Here is a 21,001-nt window from a genome sequence, read left to right on the forward strand (position 1 = left end):
ACTCTGAATGACCAGCTTTGCAGAGGTTGAAATATCATGATCAGGAACCTCGAAGGAATACATTCCAAAGTCGTCCTTGGTTGTATCTTCTATAAGGAGTTTGTGAATTTGTTTGTCAATAACTATATGCACACGGCTGGAGGCTGTGATGGGCTGCCCCTTCTTCATCCAGGTTCCTTCAACATTCTCCTGGGAGAACTTGACCTCAAGCTGAGCGATGTCACCCTCGCAGACGGTCATGTCAGACAAAGGCTGCATCAAGGTCACTGGACGCACTAAAAAATAAAAATGTCACTGTTAGCACTCTACATGCGATGTGTGTGTGTGTGTGTGTGTGTGTGTGTGTGTGTGTGTGTGTGTGTGTGTGTGTCTGGAAAGGCCCCATCGGGGCTGAAAGGTATGAACGGGCTTTAGAGAAACATCTGCTCCATGCAGACGTGTGTTTCAGGAAGGCCTTCGTGTTTGAGCAGCACGCTGCTAAACTGCAACCAAACACCCAGCGATGCTACACCATGGGACACGTGGGCCTGTTTTTGAGACATGTCGCTGCCTTAAATACAAAATAAACTTGTATTAAAATGGTTAATTTTCTCACCTTTCTCACCCCTTGATATGTTTTCTATGTTTGATTATGAATAAAATATGGCTTTATAAGATTTGCAAATCAAAGTATTCTGTTTTTAATCTTTATTTTACACAGCACCGCATCGTTTTTGGAATTGGGTTTGTGGCACTTTTATAAAAACCTATCATTTAGATTTAAATGTATTTTGAGGGAAAGTAGAAATGGTTTGTCCACAAACAGGAGAAGATGGTTAGCCCGAATTCCAGTAACACATTTTGTTGTAGTCTGAACAGTAGACTTAACTTTACTTCTTAAATACAATAACTTCCGTCCATAGAGTTTCATCATCCATATCCAATTCAGTGCCATGGGAACAGCAACTCACATTTCATCTTCAGAGAGGCACTTGTCTTAAACTCGCCCACTTTGAAGGTATATTCTCCCTGGTCTTCCTTCTTGACGTCTTTCACAGAGAGAGTGTGTCTTCCACGGCGGGAGGAGATGACGTATTTACTGCCAGGAGTCAGCAGATTATCTCCAAAGTACCAGCTGCCTTCGGCATCTTCACGAGAGACAATACATTCAAACTCTCCGGAGTAAGTCTCGGGCACCTCGGTGCTCTCCAGCTGCTTTAACAGCTCCAGAGGAGCTCCTGTTGGTCACATAATACAACAAGAGTTCAAGTCAGTCACAAAGTATACATATACCATATAAAGTACCTTGAGGTAACCGTTTATGTATTTGGAATAATTAATAATGAACTGTGTTGATTTCATTACCTAATGAACAGAATATGAAGAACCTAACCCACCTTCAACATTAAGCTTGGCGGTTGTCCTGACAGTATCATCTTCTACAGCCACGCATGTATATTCAGTATCATCCCTCATTCCGATCATCAGCACAGACAGGAAGTGAACCTTTCTGTCAGAGTGCATTCTGTATTTGTCTCCAGAGAAGATCTCCACATTATTCTTCAGCCATTTGACCTTCACAAAAGGCTCGTTGGTTTCACACTCAAAGGTAGCCACGGTATCCTTCTCCTTGGCACTGACGTCCTCCAACTTCTGAGTGAAGTTAATGACTTGTTTTGCTGCAGAAATGACACCAGAGCATTATTCAGAGAATGCAGGATTTAAAATCAGAATTATATGTACATGATCAAGGTCTGTGTTACCTTGCACCAACAGGAAAGCGTGGCTTGAAGTCTCTCCAGCAGTACTGGAAGCTTTAACCATGACACTGGCAGAATCCTCTGCTGTGACATCCCTGATCACCAGTTCACAAACATGGTCCTCAGGCCAGTACCAGTAGACACGGTCAGACTTCTCCAGCTGAACTCCATTCTTGAACCACTGACACTCAGGTTCTGGTCTGCCAACAACTCTGACTCTAAACTTGACTTCGTCACCCTGTGCGACTGTCTGGCTGGTGATACGCTCAAGGATCTTTGGCGCTTCCATGCTGGGTGAGAGCTTGACCCTCTCTGGTTTTAGAGGCTTGGCAGTAACTTGGCGATGCTCTTCCTCCTTCTTCTTCTCAGCCTCCTCCTTCTCCTTGGCACGATGAAGCAGTTCCTCCTTTGTCTTCCTCAGCAGGTCCTCATAGGAGTCATCTCTCTTGCGAGACTTGAGATCCACTGCGGTAATAGACTCGTAATAGCCTTCCTCTGTCCTGCGCTTGAACTTACTCCTCAGCTCCTCTGACTCCTCACTGGCTTTCTCATGGACAATTCTCTGGGCCTTCTTGAGTTTGACGACCTCTTTCAGCTGAGTGTCCTCTGTAGGCTTTTCAGCTTTAACTACCTCAAATGGTACTTTTCCAGGTTCAGGTGCAGCCTCGGCTGGCTTAGCCTCAGGGGCGCGGCGCAGATGAGTTCTGAAGTCCTCCTTCTGCTGAATCTCCAGTTTTACGACGTGCTCAACGGAGCCCAGATTGTTATCTGCTACGACTCTGACCTCCCCTGAATCATATGATTTGATGTCAGTTATCTCCAAGTAGTAAATGCCATCATAGCGAAGTCTGTATCTCTTGCTTTTGCGGATAAGTTGTCCATTGAGGTACCAGTTAACTTTTGGTGCTGGATATCCGGTCACTCTGCAGCGGAATCGAGCCGTTTCACCCTCTAAAACTCTGATTGGTTCTGGAACAAGGACGATCTCAGGCTTCATCTTCTCTGTTTCTTCTTCAGCAGTGACTCCATAAGGTCCACCTTCATGAGCCAAACGCTCTATCTCATCGATCCGGTGGGCACCTTTCCTTCCTTCAGGAAGTTGTGTTTCCTCAACAAGGCCCTTCTCATCCTTGACAATCAGGGTGGCTGAGGTTTGGTCAACTCCGTACTTGTTGGTCGCTCTGCAGGTAATGACGCCGCTGTCTCTAGCATAAGCGGCTTCATAGTCCAGGCTGCAGTAACCAAATTCATTCACCATGCGCAATCTGTTAGCAGCAGCCAGAGGTTTGCCGTCGTGCAGCCACTCCACCACCATTGTGGGGTCACCAATAGGAGTCAGTCTGCACTCAAAATGAGCTGGACCGAAGCGCTTCATGCGGACAGATGTCAGCTTCTTCTTGAACTGTGGTTTTTGCTGCTTCTCTTTGTCATAAAGGTCGCCTTCCTCCCACTGCTCTTGACCATATCGCAGATGAAGCGGCTCCACCTCTGGAGGAGCGATCTCTTTGGCTTTGTATGTTCCTTTGGGAATGATGAGTTTCCTCTCTGGTTCAGGCTCAGCATATTCCACCTCAACATTGACTCTGCAGCGAGTGGTATCTCTGCCAGCCTTATTGATGGCTGTAGCGGTGTACCAGGCGCTGTCTGAGCCAGCTGCTGATGGGATCTGGAATTTAGCCTCTCCTCTGGTTCCTTCAATCCTGGAAAATCAAATTCTCATTTTAGAGAAGAATTGACATTTGACACGTGTTTTTAATTGAAATGAAAATCTCAGGTTGCTTTGAGGAATAATTTTACTCTCCACAAACGCAGCGTTTCATTAAAAAAAGTGTGTTGCTGCATCAAGGTCATTGAAGCAAACAGATGTGATCTACATTTAATGCTAAAGTCACAGAACATACTTGATGCTTGGGTGCTTGTGTGGGGTGATGATGTCGCTGTTCTTCAGCCAGACGATATCAGGCAGTGGGTTTCCAATGGCTTTGACAGCCAGTTCAACCAGAGTGCCCTGCTTCACACTGATGTTCCTCAGTTTCTCAGTGAACTGTGGACGCACCAGGGTTTCCTTGGCTGAAAAAGAAAGTTAAATGAAAGTAAGCCAATCCCCCAACATTTTTCCTTCTGGAAGAAACTTCAAGTTGAGAGAATATGAAGTTGCATTCTTACCATCAACAGCGAGAGTGACGGAGATGGATGTGCGTCCAGCTCTGTTCTGAGCCACCACAGTCCATTCCCCGGAGTCTTGTGGCAAAGCTGGGACGATGATCAGGGACTGAGTGCCATCCTCTTTAACCACGATCTTGTGGGTGTGGTCACTAACTATTTGTTGCCCTGAGAGGAAGATAGTTGAATGGCTTGTGAGATCAACAAATTTTGTTCAAACTCTTTTTGAAGATTTCCTCTTTGTTGTACTCACCATTGTGGAACCAGTACGTCTCAGGCATTGGTCTGCCCACAACCTTCAGGTCAAATCTGGCAGTTTGTCCCTCAGAACATTTATATGATGAAGGCTTCATGACAAAAACAGGCTTGTAGAGTCTTTCTAGCTGAGCCTCATCAGTCTCATCTAGCCGACGAGCAGGAGAACGTCCAGGTGAACGACTGGGAGAACGGCCAGGTGAGCGGCTCAGAGAGCGAGGAGATGTGGACCTGAGAAAGTATTAATCCTTGTCATTTCCCTTATCGTCAGTGTTCCCTGTTTCAAGCTTTGTGAATTTCTTTACCTGATCCTCTGCACTGCTGGCTGTGGTGTGAATTGCTGAGGTGTTACTGTTTCACATGGCTCCACATAGAGCTTCCCAGAACTGACAGCATTACCCTTCATGTTGGTGGCAAACGCGGTGTACACGCCTTCATCTTCGGGTATCACTACAGGCAGGCGAAGGCTGGCCCGTCCATCCTGAAGAACCTCTATTTGGTAATGGTCTCCAGCCCTAATACGCTGGCCATCTTTGAACCAAGCAATCTGCCAAGAGATACGACGTGATCGTAAAATCATGTGAACTCTACTTTAGAGCTTTTTATGTATTTCAAGACCATTTCTCTAATTGTAACATATTTCTTAAAGATTCAGCACCTTGGGGAGCGGCATTCCAGACATCTTGCAGTGGAAAGTAGCGCTCATCCCCTCCATGATCCTGTAACTTTTCACTGGCGTGTCAAAGGCTGGCTGTACCGCCTCAGTCTCAGTGGCAGTCACCATCAACTCTCCGTCCTCTGTCACAATCTCTCTGTAGCTGATTTTCATAATGGTAAACTCAATCTCCTGGATGATCCTCTGCTCAATGACAGACAGATGGAATTCCTGCAGATATGATATGATGTCAGTCAGTGGGTCCTGATCATAGTCAAGCCCAAGGAAAGGTCTTTGTAGATTACGAAAATGATGATTTTTATGCTTGCTTTAATTTTTATGCATCGGTTATTATATTTTCTTCCCAATAACGTGCATATTTAACGCATATTTAAAGGCACATAAAGGTTTTACTAAAGCTGGATAGTCAACCAGGTAGTGTGGGAAATTCAACGACACCAATTCTAATGAGAGCTTAGTCTGACAGTGCGCTCTGAATTACAATATCAACTGCAGTTACTACTGACAACAGCAGTATCTGCAGCTACAGGGACCCCAGCTTTTTACTTAATCTCAAGGTAAAGTGCTTACTTAAGTTTGTGCTGTACTCATCGTCATGATGTGATATACAGCACACAAAATGATAGAGGTGTCCACATACTAACTGTTCTATCAGGATTTGAGACTTTGTGGCATCGCCAGACTTTTTTTTGTAAACAGCTCACTGGAGCTCATATAAACTATTACACAGGATAGTGACAAACACTCCACATAACCATCTAGTTCCTTATGATGGCTTTGACATGGTTTGGTTTTGTATTATGATCACAGCTATGGCTAAGGATTCTCTACCTGTCCAGAGATAATGGTGGTGGTTATCTTCTCCATTGTTGTGACAGTGACAGGGGGAATATCTCCCACCTTGGGCTCTTGCACAATGGATGTCACTTCAGTCTTAAACATTGCTTCCTGTTTCTTCATGTAGGCTTCATATTCCTCTGTTGGCAAAAAAACAAAATAAAAAAACAATCCTATGAGTTCAAGTAGTTTCCATCATCTCTTTAAGGACTGTGCAAGCTAACTGTTTCTGCATGAGCTGTATGGCATAATATCCACTGACAGTCCCTTTATCTCTGCTCCTTGTGTTATATCTTTAGGACAGCAGTTTGCCATCACTGCAGTATTTACTGACCTTCCTCCAGCAGACTGGCGGAGGCAGAGACTTCTCCAAGCTTATTCTTGGCAAACACGGCATATTCTCCAGCGTCATCGGCGAAGGTCATGGAGATCTCTAAACGGCACTCTCCAGTCTCCTTCTTGTAGGCAACTTTGTATCTGATGGAGGGGAATGAGCATTACAGGCCCCTGAAGGCTGCAGCGTGATCCATCACAATAGGAGCAAACAGTGTCCTAATATTTTACCCATACTTCGTCTTACCAGCACCGTTTGTCCTAAGAGCCCACTGAAGATAAAATCATGGATTCAGGTCTAAAGGGATTGATCTCAATGCAGAAGCAGGAATGAGAGCTGGAGCTTAATGTGCTGGCGGCTCATTACTGGGTGAGACAGTTGACCTTAGCTGAACCATGAGCCAGATGTTTGGTTTTGCTAATCCTGTGTTATATCTGACAGGGACTTTAGGATTGGTGTCAGTTGGGTTTGAGAGGGGGGGTCCGAGTTGTGTATTCTGGTAGAAAGCTGAGCTCTAATGACGTGTTCATTTCTTACAGTTTTACAGTGATGACTTTAGCACTTTAGTCCTTGAGTTAGGGGATTTGTTTTGCAGCTGCATTCACACGTCAGATAAAATATAGATCACGTAAACCACAAAGGTCTCCATGTAAGGACAGTGAAAACCTGAGCACAGGTATTACTCACCTGTATCCGGTAGTGAGTGGGACACCACTCTTCTTCCAGATGATGTGTGGTTTGGGGCTTCCCCCAATCTGACATTCAAACACAACACTTCCACCCTCCACTAGCTTCTGGATGGTGGGTTTCTTGATAAAGAAGGGAGCAGCAGCAGCAGACTCTGACTCCACCATGCTCACCTGGGTCTCCTCTCTGGTTTCTCTTAATCTGGAAATAAAAATGTTTCCTTATTTTCAGGCCCAACCTGTACCGCTTGTCATCCGTTTCAGTGATGTAAAATAAGAAACCAATATGTTTGACGATTTGATGAATGTAACTCAAACTTTAAGTGACTCACTGAGCAGTTTCAACATGTTCTGTAACAACAGCAATCTCCTCTCTGCTCTCGATGTCTTCAGACACTGGTGGGGAAAGACAGTTCATCACTGTAAACGCATGAATATGCAGAACGTATAGACGGGAAGGGATGAGATTATGTTACGGGAAGATTTCAGGTCCTGTGTGTATCAAGAACAGGGCTCGGTGCATGCATGTGAACAGTCTCTGAGGAAAAAAGGGCTCAAATTAAAGTTATCCTGATATCTGCTGGACAGGCTGGGCATCGTTCCTCAGTATGTTACAGCATACTACGAAAGAAGATTACTTCCTGTGTGAGTGACACTGCATTCTGCTTGCACTGACCCTGGACAAGCAGGTAACAGGACGTGCTGACAGTTCCCGCCTCATTGGTAGCTGTGCAGGTGAAGCGGCCGCTGTCTTCAGCGAATGCTTCACGGATCACCAGTCTGGCAAATCCGTTCTCGTAGGTGATCTGGAAATCAATGGAGCTCTCAATCTTGTAGTCCTCTCTGAACCACATAATGATGGGGGTGGGATGACCGCTGATCTGGCACTCCAGGGTCACAGACTCGCCCTCGATCACATTTGTGTTCTTCAATCCCTGCACAAAAAAATATCACAACATCTTTACAAAAAGGTCTCTTTCCCTAAACAGTGTGGACATGTGATCTGAGGGCAGTCCACTCACAGAAATCAGCGTGGGAGGGACCACGGCACCACCGGCAGAAGGCACCGCAGCTGCCTCCACCACCTGTAAGATATTCACAGGTATGTTGGGAACATTAGGCTGAAAAACTACAGCAGCTATAGATCCCACACATGGACACAGTGACAGAAACAACCAACACACACACACACGATGAAGAAGAGATAACACAGCACATATGATGGAGGGAAGGCTGGATGGGCTGCAGAGGTGAGAATGAGGTTGTCAATAGCATGGAGAAGCCAGTTAAAGTTTATTACAGGGATATTTAATTATGGATTTTCACAGAAATCAAGAAAACCATCAAGAGAAGTTGTAAAAACCAGAAGTATGACCTGTGTCCCACAACATTTTTCTTCAGCTGTTCTTTAGTCTAATAAATGGTGAAAATGTCAATGAAATCAGGAGCATTCAAACCCGGGGTAACTTCTGCCCTTTCAATCAGATTTTTCCAGGGTTCAAATAGAGGTTTTTCAGCCTGTGAACGAGGATCGAATCAGGCAGCTCATATTAGGATTTATCATCTTGAAAATATCTGATAAAATTCACGATACTTTGGCCAGCTGTTGGCAGCTAACGGATCGTATGGATCTTACATCCACATCAGGTTTTCTTGTCCTGTTTAGACCCAGCTCTCTGAGCTACATTACAAACCTGGGCTCCCCAGTCCTCATACATTCTCTCCATTCTGCCTGAGTACACCACCCCGGTCTGTAACTCAGAGCCAGAACGACTCTGATGTTTGTCAGTGAAGTGTTTGAACGGTGGTGGGATGGTCTCCAGCATCTCTCTGGTCTCTGCGACTCTGCGAGATGGACTGGGAGACTTGACAGGCTTGATGATCTTTCGAATAGTGGCAGAAGACGAGGATAACTCTTTGTGCAGAGTGGCCATGGCCGAGCCGGCGATGGAAACCTGACCGACCCAAAGAGGAAGAGCCACACCGTCATCAAGAAAATACTGTTGAGTCTTTTCTGAAATGTGTGTTAAACCACAGCACAGAGGAGCTATGGCACGTTAGTCTGATTAATGCTACAACAGGGTCAGATAGAGGGACTTTAATTAAGATGGATTAATAGGAGGTACCGGATCAATCAAGTTTATTAAATAAGGGGATGAAGCAAAAGAAGGTTAAGGGAGGATTGATTTAGTTATTTTATGGATAATATTTGATCACGTTGACACTGCATTAAAACACAAGTTTGCATTTCAGCCAATCAGCAGTTCAATAAGCTTGCCACAGCAACGGTCCTATCACATTATTATTGTCCACAGCTCGCCTGATGCTTCCTGTCTTACCTCACTGCTAGACTCGAGTTTTGGGACAGACACTTTAGAAACTGTGAATTGTGGAACTGGAGACGGGGTGAGACCAGTGTCCACACGGGAGGAGATTTCTGTCACTCCCTGAATCTGGAGCAACCAACACAACAAGAGTCAGAACCTCAGGAGGATTTTAAAATCTGCACAGTATATTTAGAAGATGACTATGTGATTATCAAGAGATTTGTGCTTCAAATGTCTTTTTTATGGTTGACTACGAGGTGACTTCACAGAGATGAATCGGTCATTATTCACCAAATAATTCAAACAAGACTTTGCCCAAAGACACATTTCATACATAATTAAATAATTGATCGGACATATGGACTGTTTTTTCTGAGATACTCTTTTTGTAATTGTGCAAAATCATTTTTTGTAACTTTTTCATTTTGATGGAAAATAAAACATCCATCTGTTCTCTTCAGCAAAAAGGGGGGGGGGGGGGGCTGAGTAAAATACCAAAATAAAAAATAAATGAAAGAATTCAAATCTGCTGATAGTTTGGTCAAATCTCTTGGTAATCGTTGTTCACTGGAGGCCTAGCTAACCTGAGGCTGCAGCACGGCTGCTTCACGTGTAAACTCCTGAGCAGTAGAAAGCATGTGCCCACTTTGCACTCTTGTTGATGTCAAAGCAGCTTGATAGCTTTGATCAGCAGCCACGGCGGCGGCCTGCTGCCTTAAGTCCACCTCTACAGCCTCGTCCTCTTCAGCTCGACCCCCCTCGACAAGCGCGGGCTGACGGACACGAGCAAGGTCGACGGCAGCCACCACGGTGGCCACTGCCCCCGCTCTTTTCCCTCCCTCAGCCTGGAGACACAACAGATCTCAGGACATCCAGCACAGCGGTACAGAAACAGACAGGTTCATGGGGGAAATCACTTTGGTAAGTATCTCCATCCCCTCGTTCAAAGAAAAATACAGAGCTGGGAGAAAGACCTGATTTGCCCAAATTTGCATATAGACTGGGTTTAGTTAGCTCGACTCTGTTAACGCAGGTCTAAAACTCTGGGCTGGATGGTTGTCCAATAAACAAGAGGCTATTGAATGAGCTTCAGAGGTAGATCTTGGATTACGGGCAGAGCCAGATTAGCTGTCTCCCCAGCTTCCAGTTTTTTGCAAAGCTTAGCCTGACTCCAGTTATCCAAATGAGATAATGAGGTACTACGGTTTTTAAAGCCTGACCCATGCAAGCTTAAAGGTTTAAAGTCATTTGAAGACAGCACATTGGTTCATCTGTTTGTCAGCAGTAACATTAGCTGCAAAGAAAAGTGACAGCCACAATCTTGTGGCGACACAATAAAACAATAAGACCAGTCTTCTGAGTTAAGCTGAAGCGATCTCAGACACATCAGGAGGATGTGGTATCAGGAGGACATCAGGTATTCTGACAACATCGTCAGCTGAACCGAGCCAGGCTTGCTCTCTACTGGAAACAGGTGCTAAAGTCTTGTGGTTAAACACAGAGGACACAGCTCTTTGAGGGTGTATTTTCCTCCTCTTCTGTGAGTAAAGATGTTGCTTCTTGGTTTTTAAAGTTTTCACATGTTTCCCCCCCTCACCGTATGAATCTGTGTGGGGCTGAAAGAAGTTACAGTCCCGCCCAGCCTGCAGAGATGTCCCATCCCTCATCATCCAGGGTAAAACGCACATCATCAGCTTCAGATGATTCTCTTTTCATTTCAAAGACCAAATGTTCAGACTGCTGTGTGATGCTGTGCCAATGATGTGAATATGAGCAGGGCAAACAATCAGGCACATTAGAACAAGGAACACATGGAAAAGAATTGGCTGTAAGGTGGAGGAAGGTGGATGGCAGGTTCTGTTTTTCAGAGTAAACCCATAATACCTTTAAACAAGGACCTGAAATCCACCGCAGAGGCTGTGAGACATGAACGTCACAAATAGAGAAGTGGAAGTAATATTTCATGACCAAACACAGTCAGGGAGCTGATGGTAACGCAGCTGAACCCGAAGAAGAGAGACTCGGGAATCTGGGAACCTCACGTTTCATTGAAAATGCCCATTTTTTGTGAAGTGTCTCCTGGAATGGTTTATCTGTGGATGGGAATATGTCGTGCTACCCCAGGGATGCTCACCTGTTTGACCATGGTGACCTGCTGCTCCCGGACCAACTGAGTGACAGTCCTGCCCTCGGCCACGTAGTCTTCCTGCTTCCAGGGCGGGAGGACGTCACCGGCGGCCTGCTTGTGTGCGGCGATAGGGGACGGGACTGCCCTGAAAGGTGAGACTGAGAGTTACACAGCTGCCCTGATTGGTTTATTCATCGAGCACACCGATCAGCAGATCTCTGTCAGTAATCATTCGCTGACTTCTTTCCATGTAAAAGTTACGAACAGGCAAATAACAGCCAGCGTTAACCCCTCCCAGACTCTACCCACCTGACAGGCGTGGGTGTGGGTGCCTTCACATGTCTGACAGGTGACGGTGACTGTTGCCGTCCCCCGGTCACCTTGGCCACCAGTGATGGCTGAGTTGGTGACTTGGATGTGGGTTTCGGAGGAACTCTGGGTGGAGTCTTGTGAGCCAGCTCTGCGCCCTCTATCTGCATCTCCATCATGGCGGAGGCCTGGAAACTGGCCTCCATCTTCTGGGGACGGACAGCAGAGTTCATGAAGTTAGATTAAGTATGAGTAAATTAGACAATCACACATTTCTTTGAGGATTTTTTTACCTTTTCTACTCTGGTGTGTCGGGTCTCTGAAATCTGGGCGGTTGAAATCAAGGTCTTTGTTTTCTTTGCTGGAACGGCTTCTTCGCCTGAAAATGTCTCTTCTTTAGTCTGTGTTTTTCATCAAAGCAATTTCCAAAAGGAAGAAGAAGCAGAGACAAACGGTTCTTACCCTGAACCAGCAGTTCGGCTGTGGAGGTGGCCCGTCCGCTGCTGTTGGTGGCTGTCACCGAATACGTCCCAGAATCCTCTGGGAAGGCTTCAGCAATCAGCAAGCTGTGCAGGTCTCCGTCCTGGATGATTCTGAAGTCGGTGGAGCTCTGGATCTCGGCCCCTTCTCTGTAGAATTTTACCCCAGGTGCGGGGATCCCGGTGACTCGAACATCCAGCCTCACCTGGCTGCCCTGTCTCACCGTGGAGCTCTGTAGTCTCTGAATGAAGCTCGGAGGCACCGTCTCCGCTGGAGAAGGAGGTACAGGTCGCTTTATATCAGCTGATCTCAGCATTTCGTTGTGCAAGTACACAATAAAATAAAGCCAGTTTATGACTTTTTAGAAAACTGAATTTTTAATAACAGTTTGTTTTCAGTTTGATTCAGACGGGTGTTAAAAATCAGCTCATGATGTTGCAACGTCTGCCGACCGTTATCCACTGCTGTTTATCCTTTGAGAACTCTGGATGGCAGCTAAATGATAACATATACACAAACAAACCTTCTTTACAATCTATAAATATCAAAATTTTAACATTAAAATTTGTTGTTCGTAGCAGCTTTTTTGAAAAGAAATGTATGGGAAATGTTCATGGAGCAGAAGTGCTTTAGTTTACCACTTGAAGTCCTCCTGTGAGCTCACCTGTAACTAAGAGTTCGGCTGTGCTTGTGGCTTGTCCAGCACCGTTGGTGGCTCTGACAGAAAATCGTCCGCTGTGCGCGGCGGTCACAGCAGGAATCCTCAGAACAGCGCGGCCATCGCTGAACGAGATCTGAACGCCGGGCAGAGCGGCAGCAGAAAGTACCTGGCCATCACGGAACCAGCTCACCTCAGGAACTGGAGAACCTGCAAAGAGATGCATGAGACTCTGTCGGAGAACCCACAAACCAACATGCACCAAAGGATCCGGGACTAAGACCTGAGCCACAAAGTCAGTGCTTTCAGTAAAACAGTGAGATTTTAATGCATGAAACAAAAATGTGAAAGGAAAAGCAAACGACGAACGAGTGGGAGAAACTTTATTAAGAGTTTAGCAAATTTTCATGTTCAACTTTTTATTTGAAATTTAAAAAAATCATCTTTAAGATTAACGTTGTTCACATGAGGTTTTCAAATTGTTTAAAAATATAGAAACTGAAAATGTGACATTTATTTAGCTAAAGTAGAAATTAAACATTTTAAAACTGGGTGGATGGATTCAAAAATACAATTACTGTTTAAAATATACGAGAGCTTTAAAGGAAATAAGAACTAAGATCAATACAACAAAGAGTAATTCTTTTGAATCATGAGACCGTCAGTGAGATGAAGTCAGAGCAGAAAAACGTCACTATCAGGTTTGTTTTACCTGGTTAATCATAAAAGAATCAAGACTAAACTTCAGAAGCTTCATATGTTTCCTTCATGTGGCTTCATCGTTACCTAGCTCGACCTGCAGAGCCGTCCCTGTGTGACTGATTGCACCAGTCTGTCAGGAGAATAAAGGACGGCTGCTCTTATACTCACTGGTTAAACTTAGAACAAATGACATTTCTCCTTTTAAGTCAAGCAATCATTGGGTCAAAGCAACAAGAAGCAGACTGTTCTCCCCTCAAACACTGCCACCAATAGCAAGCAGCAATGCAGCAACCATCTCAGCTCCCTGTGGTTTGGGCTGTTTGGACTTAAAACAGAAAACTGAGGGAGAAAGGCTGAAGAGCCAATCAGGAGCTGTCTGTGTAAATGTTGGCACATGCTTCCCCTGAGTTCCTGAAAGGGAAAGGCATCTGCTGAAATTCTGTCAGCTTTATTTTTATCACAGGCATTGACTCCAACCTTCCAAATGTCAGAATGTCCCTGAAAGCAGCAGCAGCCTGTAAAAGCCTCGCTCGCCACGAGAAAAGAAAGAAAGGTGACGAGAACATTTACCCCTCAAAAGTCCATCATTTCTCTCTATAAATACAAAGAGTCCAGATATGAATGTTGCACAGTCTGCAGTGAACCTCTGTACCAGCTGCATGACTTCAATGTCTAATAGTTTTTATATGAACTTTAACATTATTTCTCTCCTTTCTAACTAATGAAGTCAAACATCTGCTCATTCTTTGTATCTCCAGTGTAAATACAACAGTGTCAAACATCGTCCTCTGCAGAACGTCACCATCACACGTTTCTCTTACCACTAACTTGAGCCTCGAACGTGGCGGCACTACCCTCCAGTGCCACGACGCTCTGTAGCGGCTGCGTGAACGTCGGCGCTTGAGTTGACATGATGATCGGCACCCTGGAACACAAACGAGGTGATCAGCCCAGAATAAAGAAAACAGCAGCAGGCTTTGGTTTCATTGGCAGAGAAACTGACAGATCAGCAGCAGGTGGAGCTAATTCTCCACCTGCTGCCACTAAACCAGTGCAGGAGTAGAGCAGCCACTAACAGCTGCAGATACAAACAAACCTGCAGCCTTTTTAATACGAATGAAAAAATCATCAGATTTTCACTTTATTGTTTCAGTCATTGCAGGACAAAAACGAGATTACAACATGTTTTTACAAATATGTAGATTTTATGGCTGCATGAGATCAATGCAGTGAGATGAAAGATGAATAAGTGCTGCCAGGCTGAGGATGCAGACTGGGTCAAAAGGTGTGGAGAACTGTGGGTGTAGCTGGGTGTAGCTGGGCGTGCAGAGCAGCGGAGGAACCAGAGTGGAACCTAATCTGAGCAAATACAGAGAGACGTGAGAGCAGAACAGCCAATCGGACGGCCTCAGGCTGGAGGCCGAGGTGGTGGAGCAGCAGATGGAGGCGAAGCTGCAGATGGAGGTGGAGCATTGTGGATGCTTCTTCTCATAATGTTGTTTCTCCAGAAAACTTCAATGATTCAGTTTCAGTTTAGCTGCTGTGTTATTTGTTGCAACCTGTGTTTACTAGTTTATTCGAATCCGTATTTTAACTTTATCTTCTGTGATCAAATTTAAAACTAATAAAACAAGTTTTATGTTAAATACTCGTTTTGTCAAATTTTACTTTCATTGAGATAAAATAAATGATTCATTCAGTCATTTCTTTCTTCTAGTGCTGATCGCTCATCCTATTCTTTATATCACTTCCTGTTTCCCACGCTGATGCTGACATCATCACGCTGCCTGCCTTCTGTGAACCAATCAGCTTCCATTCTCTGCTTTAAATCACAAACACGTGTTTTTCTGCTGCTTTTCTTGCTGTGTGATACATTTCTTTCCTGATAATGTACAAATGTCTCTGATATCCTACATGTGCATATCCAGATTGTTCGTTTGAACCTTTAGATTTCTTTAGTCTTCACACTGGACAGTCCACAGGTGAGTAAATGGTTGTGACGTGCACTTGGGTATGTTGGCTGTTATATTCTCTGTTCTCTCAGTCCTTTGATTGGCCGTGTTGTTGTGATGTCATAGCTTTGTGACGATGCTAAGGTGTAGCTGATCCCCCGCTGGGATGGTGCTGTAGATCCTGTGTTTATAGATGTAACCAACATATAACAGAAACACTTTTCTGATGTTAGTCGTTGTTTGCAAAGGTTGAAGAACATTCGTACACTTTCAGCTCCGTCCATCGGTCCACAGAGCCCGTCTGTGTCACAGGGCGAGAAAGCTCTGTCGCGTTAGAATCACAAAGGAAATGAGAACCTGTGAAAGCCCATCGAGACGGTCACCGACGCAGCAGCTACTGCGACTCATGCAGCACGCTCTGGGTGGAGACGTGTTAGATAACCACTGTGTGAAAGAGTCACTGACCAATCATGTGGCTGAAGTGACTCCTGTGAGGACGCCTCATCAGTCCTTCAGCAGGATGATGTAACAGTCAGGCAGAGCTGCTTCCTCTTAACAGTGAAACTGGTTTAATGATAACTAAGTACCGTCTGCGTGAGCACGCCGATGAACAAGCTGCGCGTTCACAGCAGTGTTCAAACGATCAGAGACGCTGACAAAGGGTTTCAAAGGCTCATCAGCGGCAGCATTAACTGACTATTATGATCTAAACACTGCACAAACTGGGAGTCCCCGTGCTGATAAACAGCTTAGGATAAACTATAGTATAGTTTATCCTAAGCTGCTGTAAATAACAGAGCAGAAGAAGAAATCCAGTTTTTACACTGAGGTGACCCAAACTCTGAGCTCTGCATTCAGAGTTGCATCTGCATGTCGTGCTTGCCTGGGTTGGTAGGAACACAGGATGCATTTGACTAATTGATGAAGTGATTAACTCTACTCGGGTTTGTGTTGAGGGACACATTTACATGTAGTTAAAAGCAGCTGGATGGAAATGTGCTGAGTGTCTCTGCAGCTTCACTCAGAGGTTTGAGTTTCAGAGCTGTGAGACAGGTGAGACGGACGGCGGCTATAAATGTCTGACGGGCGGCAGCAGCTGCAGGTTTGCACTTTTACAAAGAACATTTATGCTGCCGCTGACACAGAGATGAACAACATGACTCTGATTAGCATGCTGGAAAAAAACAAACTGATTTTAAATAGAAATAAAAGTTTCCCTGAAAATACAAAGTCTGATGAAAAACTCAAATGTGTTCTGGTGTGAACTGTTAAAGGTCCACTGACCAAACACTGATCATGTCCACTCTGCTGTGACCTCAGTGTGGACGTGGACCAGTTTGTCTTCATTGATATAAACAAATTCAATTCAACTTTATTTATACAGCACCAATCACAACAGCATTCAGCTGAAGGTGCTTCATACTGTAAACTCATCCATCATCTTCAACATTTAATTAGCTGTTTCCAAGTAATTATAACCATCAATCATCAGATCAGATCTAAAGCTGAGTCTGCTGTTTTAACTCTTTGGTTCCTGATTTTACTGCAGACTAAAAACCATAATAATAATAATAATAATAACAACGACGCATGTTATTAGTCAGTGCAGTGATGCAGTGGATCTTCTCACAGGTTCGTGATCTTTAAATAAATGGAGCTCGTTGTTGTTTCCACTTCATGTGACACAAACTCTTACAGGTGAAATGTGCTGTGGAGTGTTTTTATCCACCACATTGTTATTTAGACATGATTCTGTGTTTATGTTGATTTTGTTCTAAAATCTCTTCGTGGCAGAATTTGGACTGAAATGTTGATTAACACAAATCTTTGATTTTGCTGTGAAATCTTTTCAGACGAGTCACTGTGGGTTTTCCACGTTTGTCTCCACTCATGTTCTTATTTCAAGTTTCTTTCTCTCTGCACTCTGGTTTCATGTTGCTGACAAATAACCACGTTACATATTATTGAAGCGTTAAATTAAATGGATTGTTGATTATTCGCTGTGGTTTTTGTAAAAAACAGAAACAAAGATGTTGTGCTTTCAAAAGCTTTTTCTGCCGTAATTAATTAAAAACATCTTTTGTTTTGTTTTTTTATTTTGTTACAATTTTATGAATTTAAAATTTAAAACCTCAATTTTCTCATCATAAAATGGAACCACATAACGTGTTGGTTATAATTATAAGTGTGATGAAATTAGTCAGTTTATTGATATTATGAGACTAAAGCTCGGGTAACATAAAGTCATTTTTATACTTTTTTGGCACAAACAGGCTTCCATACTTATCTGAGAATCAAACAGTCAATAAAGCTTTGATTCAAAGACAACTCCCATTGAAACCTTATAATGACAGGAATAAATGAAATCTTTCACCTGTAAAAGCAGCTTAATGACACTTCATGTAAATGTGACGATCAGATCAAAGACACGAACAAACATGAAGCCGTTTAAACGTCGTTCCTTTTGTGTCCACGATGCAGCTGCAGTAATCCTGGTTTAACGCTGGCTGCAGTCTAGCGTGCAGCTGTTTCTGCTGTCAGACAGTTATTTAAAAACCTTTACTGTCACATGGTTAACATCTCGAGTGTGACGTCGCATTTATTGACTTTGGACGCTCAATCACAGAAACCCTGTAAAAACGTACAGCTGGAGTCTGAGGACGAGTGTGAAGCTCCTTAAAGTAAGACTAAAAATCCTCCAGTGCTGTGAATCTGAAGTCTGTGGAAACAGGCTGAACCACTCTCACACCTCTTTAAGGAGCTGGTGATCAATAATCAGTTACTGGTGATTGATTTGTTCCTGCTCTCTGACTGTGACACTGAACGCCTCGCTGGGACAGCTGCTGCTCTTTTTCAGCGCTGTCAGCTGATTTCAGGCAGAGTTGTGAGTCTCTCACCTTCTCTGTGAACTTTCAGCACCTGATCAGCTGATCGCAGCCTTATCAACAATCAATACGAACACTTCGCTTCATCATAAGCCAAACAGGATCAGACCTGATAAACTCAGCCCATATTTACAGATCGAGCTGAGCGACAGATAAGGCAGTGGCCAAAAATATCCACCACCCCCTCCCCAACCTCGAGCAGCTTGATTGACAGACAGCATGTGGCGCATAGCTGGGGGTGAAGTGATAGCCCTGCTGCTGATTCCCTTAAAAAGCCATCAGCCGCCCAGCTGACAGTCCACTCTCATGCTATCAGCAGCTATTCTTGGCCTTCCTGGGGTCAGTGCACAGCCCGCTGAATACGGCCAACCTGCAATCTGCACCCGAAAAACATCAAACCAACACAAAACCCAAACACAGTTCACCCAAACCCCGAGCCCTGACCCCCCAATCGCCGTAAACCCCACGAGTCAGCATCATTAGGGGACCGGCGAGTACTCACTTGTATCACAAGAGTGCCTGAAATGATGGGACGGAGCCCGTCAGAGCAACGAGCAACGGTCTCCTTATCCAGGAAGGTTTTTCCAGAAAAATCCAAGATGAGAACGGTCGAGCCTCGAAATATCCCCCGAAAAAAAACAAAACTACACAGAATAGAGGCCGTGTAGTTTTGCTTTCCCTCCTCGCAATCCCTCCACCCGAGGCGAGGTTGGGAATGCTCAAACTGCTCAGGAGGGCCCAGATGGTGCTTTAGGGTTTTATACCAGGGGGACAACCTGCATCATCAGAGCACCGACGCTCCCCATTGGCTGCTGAAACACTCAGGGGGCATGATGGGACATAGCAGCCATTTATGCACCCTGCAGCCTGTGAGGCTGCCCACCCCGATCCTCTGATTCGGATCAGGCTAAGAGTGTGTGACGGCAGCTCGTTCACACACACCTGAACCTCTGTGTTTTAAAGGAATCGCAGAGAACAAGTTCATCTGCAGACCCAGAGTCACTGAGAACTGCTGAGCAAAAGGAGGCAGAGGCTGTTCCTGTCAGTCAAAGCCCCCCTCCCACCGGCCGGCTGTTACAACACCCCAACAAACCCACGCTTCATATCTCAGGAGTCAGCGGAGCTCCTGGGGCTCATCCTGTGGATCAGAACCTTTCTGCTGCTTCATGGTTTGGTAGCAGAGTTTAGTAATGCAGCTGTCAGTCGTCCATCATTGTCCTAGCTTGACCTGGAGGTCAGTTAAGTCCACTAATGTAAGAAGTGATTTCGGTGACAGCACATTGTGTAAGTTGTGTATTGTTGCTCTTTATAGACACTTTCTGTTTGTCTGGATCAGTTTTCATGAAAATTTGGTTGCACCTAAATATTATTTACATTTTTTTTCAACATTTTGCTTTTTGACTTGTTGATTCCTGAAGGTAAAATCTGCCTTACTGAACTGTACACCTGAAGAGTGTCATGAGTCTCAATCTTGGTGAGTTTTTCCTGCTTTTATCAATCAGGTCATCCAGTGACAGATGGAAGCAGTGCTGGAATCTACTGCAGGAATGTCTTAAAGACATAAAGACCTGGATGGCCGCTAACTTTCTGCTTCTTAATTCAGATAAAACTGAGGTTATTGTACTCGGCCCTGAAAATCTTAGAAATATGGTATCTAACCAGATTCTTACTCTGGATGGCATTACCTTGGCCTCCAGTAACACTGTGAGGAACCTTGGAGTCATTTTTCACCAGGACGTCCTTCAACGCACATATTAAACAAATATGTAAGACTGCTTTCTTCCATTTGTGCAACATCTCTAAAGTTAGAAATATTCTGTCTCAGAGTGACGCTGAAAAACTAGTTCATGCATTTATTACTTCCAGGCTGGACGACTGTAATTCATTATTATCAGGAAGTCCTAAAAACTCCCTGAAAAGCCTTCAGCTGATCCAAAATGCTGCAGCAAGAGTCCTGACAGGGACTAGAAAGAGAGAGCAGATTTCTCCTGTTTTGGCTTCCTGTTAAATCCAGAATTCAAAATCCTGCTCCTCACATACAAGGTCTTAAATAATCAGGCCCCATCTTATCTTAATGACCTTGTAGTACCATATCACCCTATTAGAGCACTTCGCTCTCGCTCTGCAGGCCTACTTGTTGTTCCTAGAGTATTTAAAAGTAGAATGGGAGGCAGAGCCTTCAGTTTTCAGGCCCCTCTTCTGTGGAACCAGCTTCCAGTTTGGATTCGGGAGACAGACACTATCTCTACTTTCAAGATTAGGCTTCAAACTTTCCTTTTTGCTAAAGCATATAGTTAGGGCTGGACCAGGTGACCCTGAATCCTCCCTTAGTTACGCTGCAATAGACGTAGGCTGCTGATTCCCATGATGCACTGGGTGTTTCTGCTTCACTCACCTTTCTGTACTTAATCATTAGTTGTTAAGCTCCGGCTCTCTTCCACAGCGTGTCTTTTTCCCGTCTTCCTCCCCCTCACCCCAACCAGTCGCGGCCCCTCCCTGTAAGGACAAACTGGTTTAGTTGCTGCTGTTTCACACGTGCTTGTTTCTTGTTAAACATCTTCCTGTGGAGGATTACATGTTTGTGTTTCCACCAATCACAGTTAAGCTCAGATGTGAAGCAGCCCTCACTCGTCTTCACATTAAAGGTGCCTGAAGTGACGCAGCTGTTGTCAGTGGTGTGAAAGCCTCAGCAGGTCGATGGTGTGCAGGACTCATCGTCTGTGGCTGAAACAGACTCACACTGCGGTACTTTATTCACAGCTGTGATCTTGAATGTGTTTCTATTGTAATTCTATTTTTAGTCACAGATGTGAGCGAGCGTAGTGAGAGTTCCCGTGTCTGCCTGGCTGGGCCGTCTGTCGGCTAAAAAC

At 44.7% G+C, this 21,001-nt stretch overlaps 1 protein-coding gene across 5 annotated transcripts in view; it reads right to left on the minus strand.

The window, feature by feature from the left end:
- LOC146616718 (titin-like) overlaps nucleotides 1-18,877 on the minus strand; it is a 175,934-nt gene extending 157,057 nt beyond the window's left edge. For all 5 annotated transcript variants that reach the window (XM_085373943.1, XM_085373942.1, XM_085373941.1 and 2 more), the window contains exons 1-25: nucleotides 18,634-18,877; nucleotides 14,116-14,219; nucleotides 12,599-12,802; nucleotides 11,917-12,204; nucleotides 11,748-11,833; nucleotides 11,455-11,663; nucleotides 11,152-11,290; nucleotides 9,602-9,862; nucleotides 9,030-9,143; nucleotides 8,385-8,645; nucleotides 7,713-7,775; nucleotides 7,367-7,625; nucleotides 7,023-7,086; nucleotides 6,692-6,892; nucleotides 6,005-6,147; nucleotides 5,665-5,810; nucleotides 4,816-5,043; nucleotides 4,463-4,704; nucleotides 4,156-4,388; nucleotides 3,906-4,070; nucleotides 3,641-3,809; nucleotides 1,743-3,439; nucleotides 1,377-1,658; nucleotides 951-1,217; nucleotides 3-275 (exon numbers count right to left, since the gene is read on the minus strand). In XM_085373943.1, the coding sequence (XP_085230069.1) occupies nucleotides 3-275; nucleotides 951-1,217; nucleotides 1,377-1,658; nucleotides 1,743-3,439; nucleotides 3,641-3,809; nucleotides 3,906-4,070; nucleotides 4,156-4,388; nucleotides 4,463-4,704; nucleotides 4,816-5,043; nucleotides 5,665-5,810; nucleotides 6,005-6,147; nucleotides 6,692-6,892; nucleotides 7,023-7,086; nucleotides 7,367-7,625; nucleotides 7,713-7,775; nucleotides 8,385-8,645; nucleotides 9,030-9,143; nucleotides 9,602-9,862; nucleotides 11,152-11,290; nucleotides 11,455-11,663; nucleotides 11,748-11,833; nucleotides 11,917-12,204; nucleotides 12,599-12,802; nucleotides 14,116-14,206 (6,085 nt within the window). In that variant the 5' untranslated portion in view covers nucleotides 14,207-14,219; nucleotides 18,634-18,877. The remainder of the gene's footprint in view (nucleotides 1-2; nucleotides 276-950; nucleotides 1,218-1,376; nucleotides 1,659-1,742; nucleotides 3,440-3,640; nucleotides 3,810-3,905; nucleotides 4,071-4,155; nucleotides 4,389-4,462; nucleotides 4,705-4,815; nucleotides 5,044-5,664; nucleotides 5,811-6,004; nucleotides 6,148-6,691; nucleotides 6,893-7,022; nucleotides 7,087-7,366; nucleotides 7,626-7,712; nucleotides 7,776-8,384; nucleotides 8,646-9,029; nucleotides 9,144-9,601; nucleotides 9,863-11,151; nucleotides 11,291-11,454; nucleotides 11,664-11,747; nucleotides 11,834-11,916; nucleotides 12,205-12,598; nucleotides 12,803-14,115; nucleotides 14,220-18,633) is intronic.
- Between the last annotated feature and the right edge of the window lie 2,124 nt (nucleotides 18,878-21,001).

Source organism: Diplotaxodon limnothrissa, linkage group LG16 (genome assembly GCF_057381915.1).
Source record: "Diplotaxodon limnothrissa isolate DT_005_m linkage group LG16, D_limnothrissa_male_GT1.1, whole genome shotgun sequence".
NCBI classification, from domain to species: Eukaryota; Metazoa; Chordata; class Actinopteri; order Cichliformes; family Cichlidae; genus Diplotaxodon; species Diplotaxodon limnothrissa.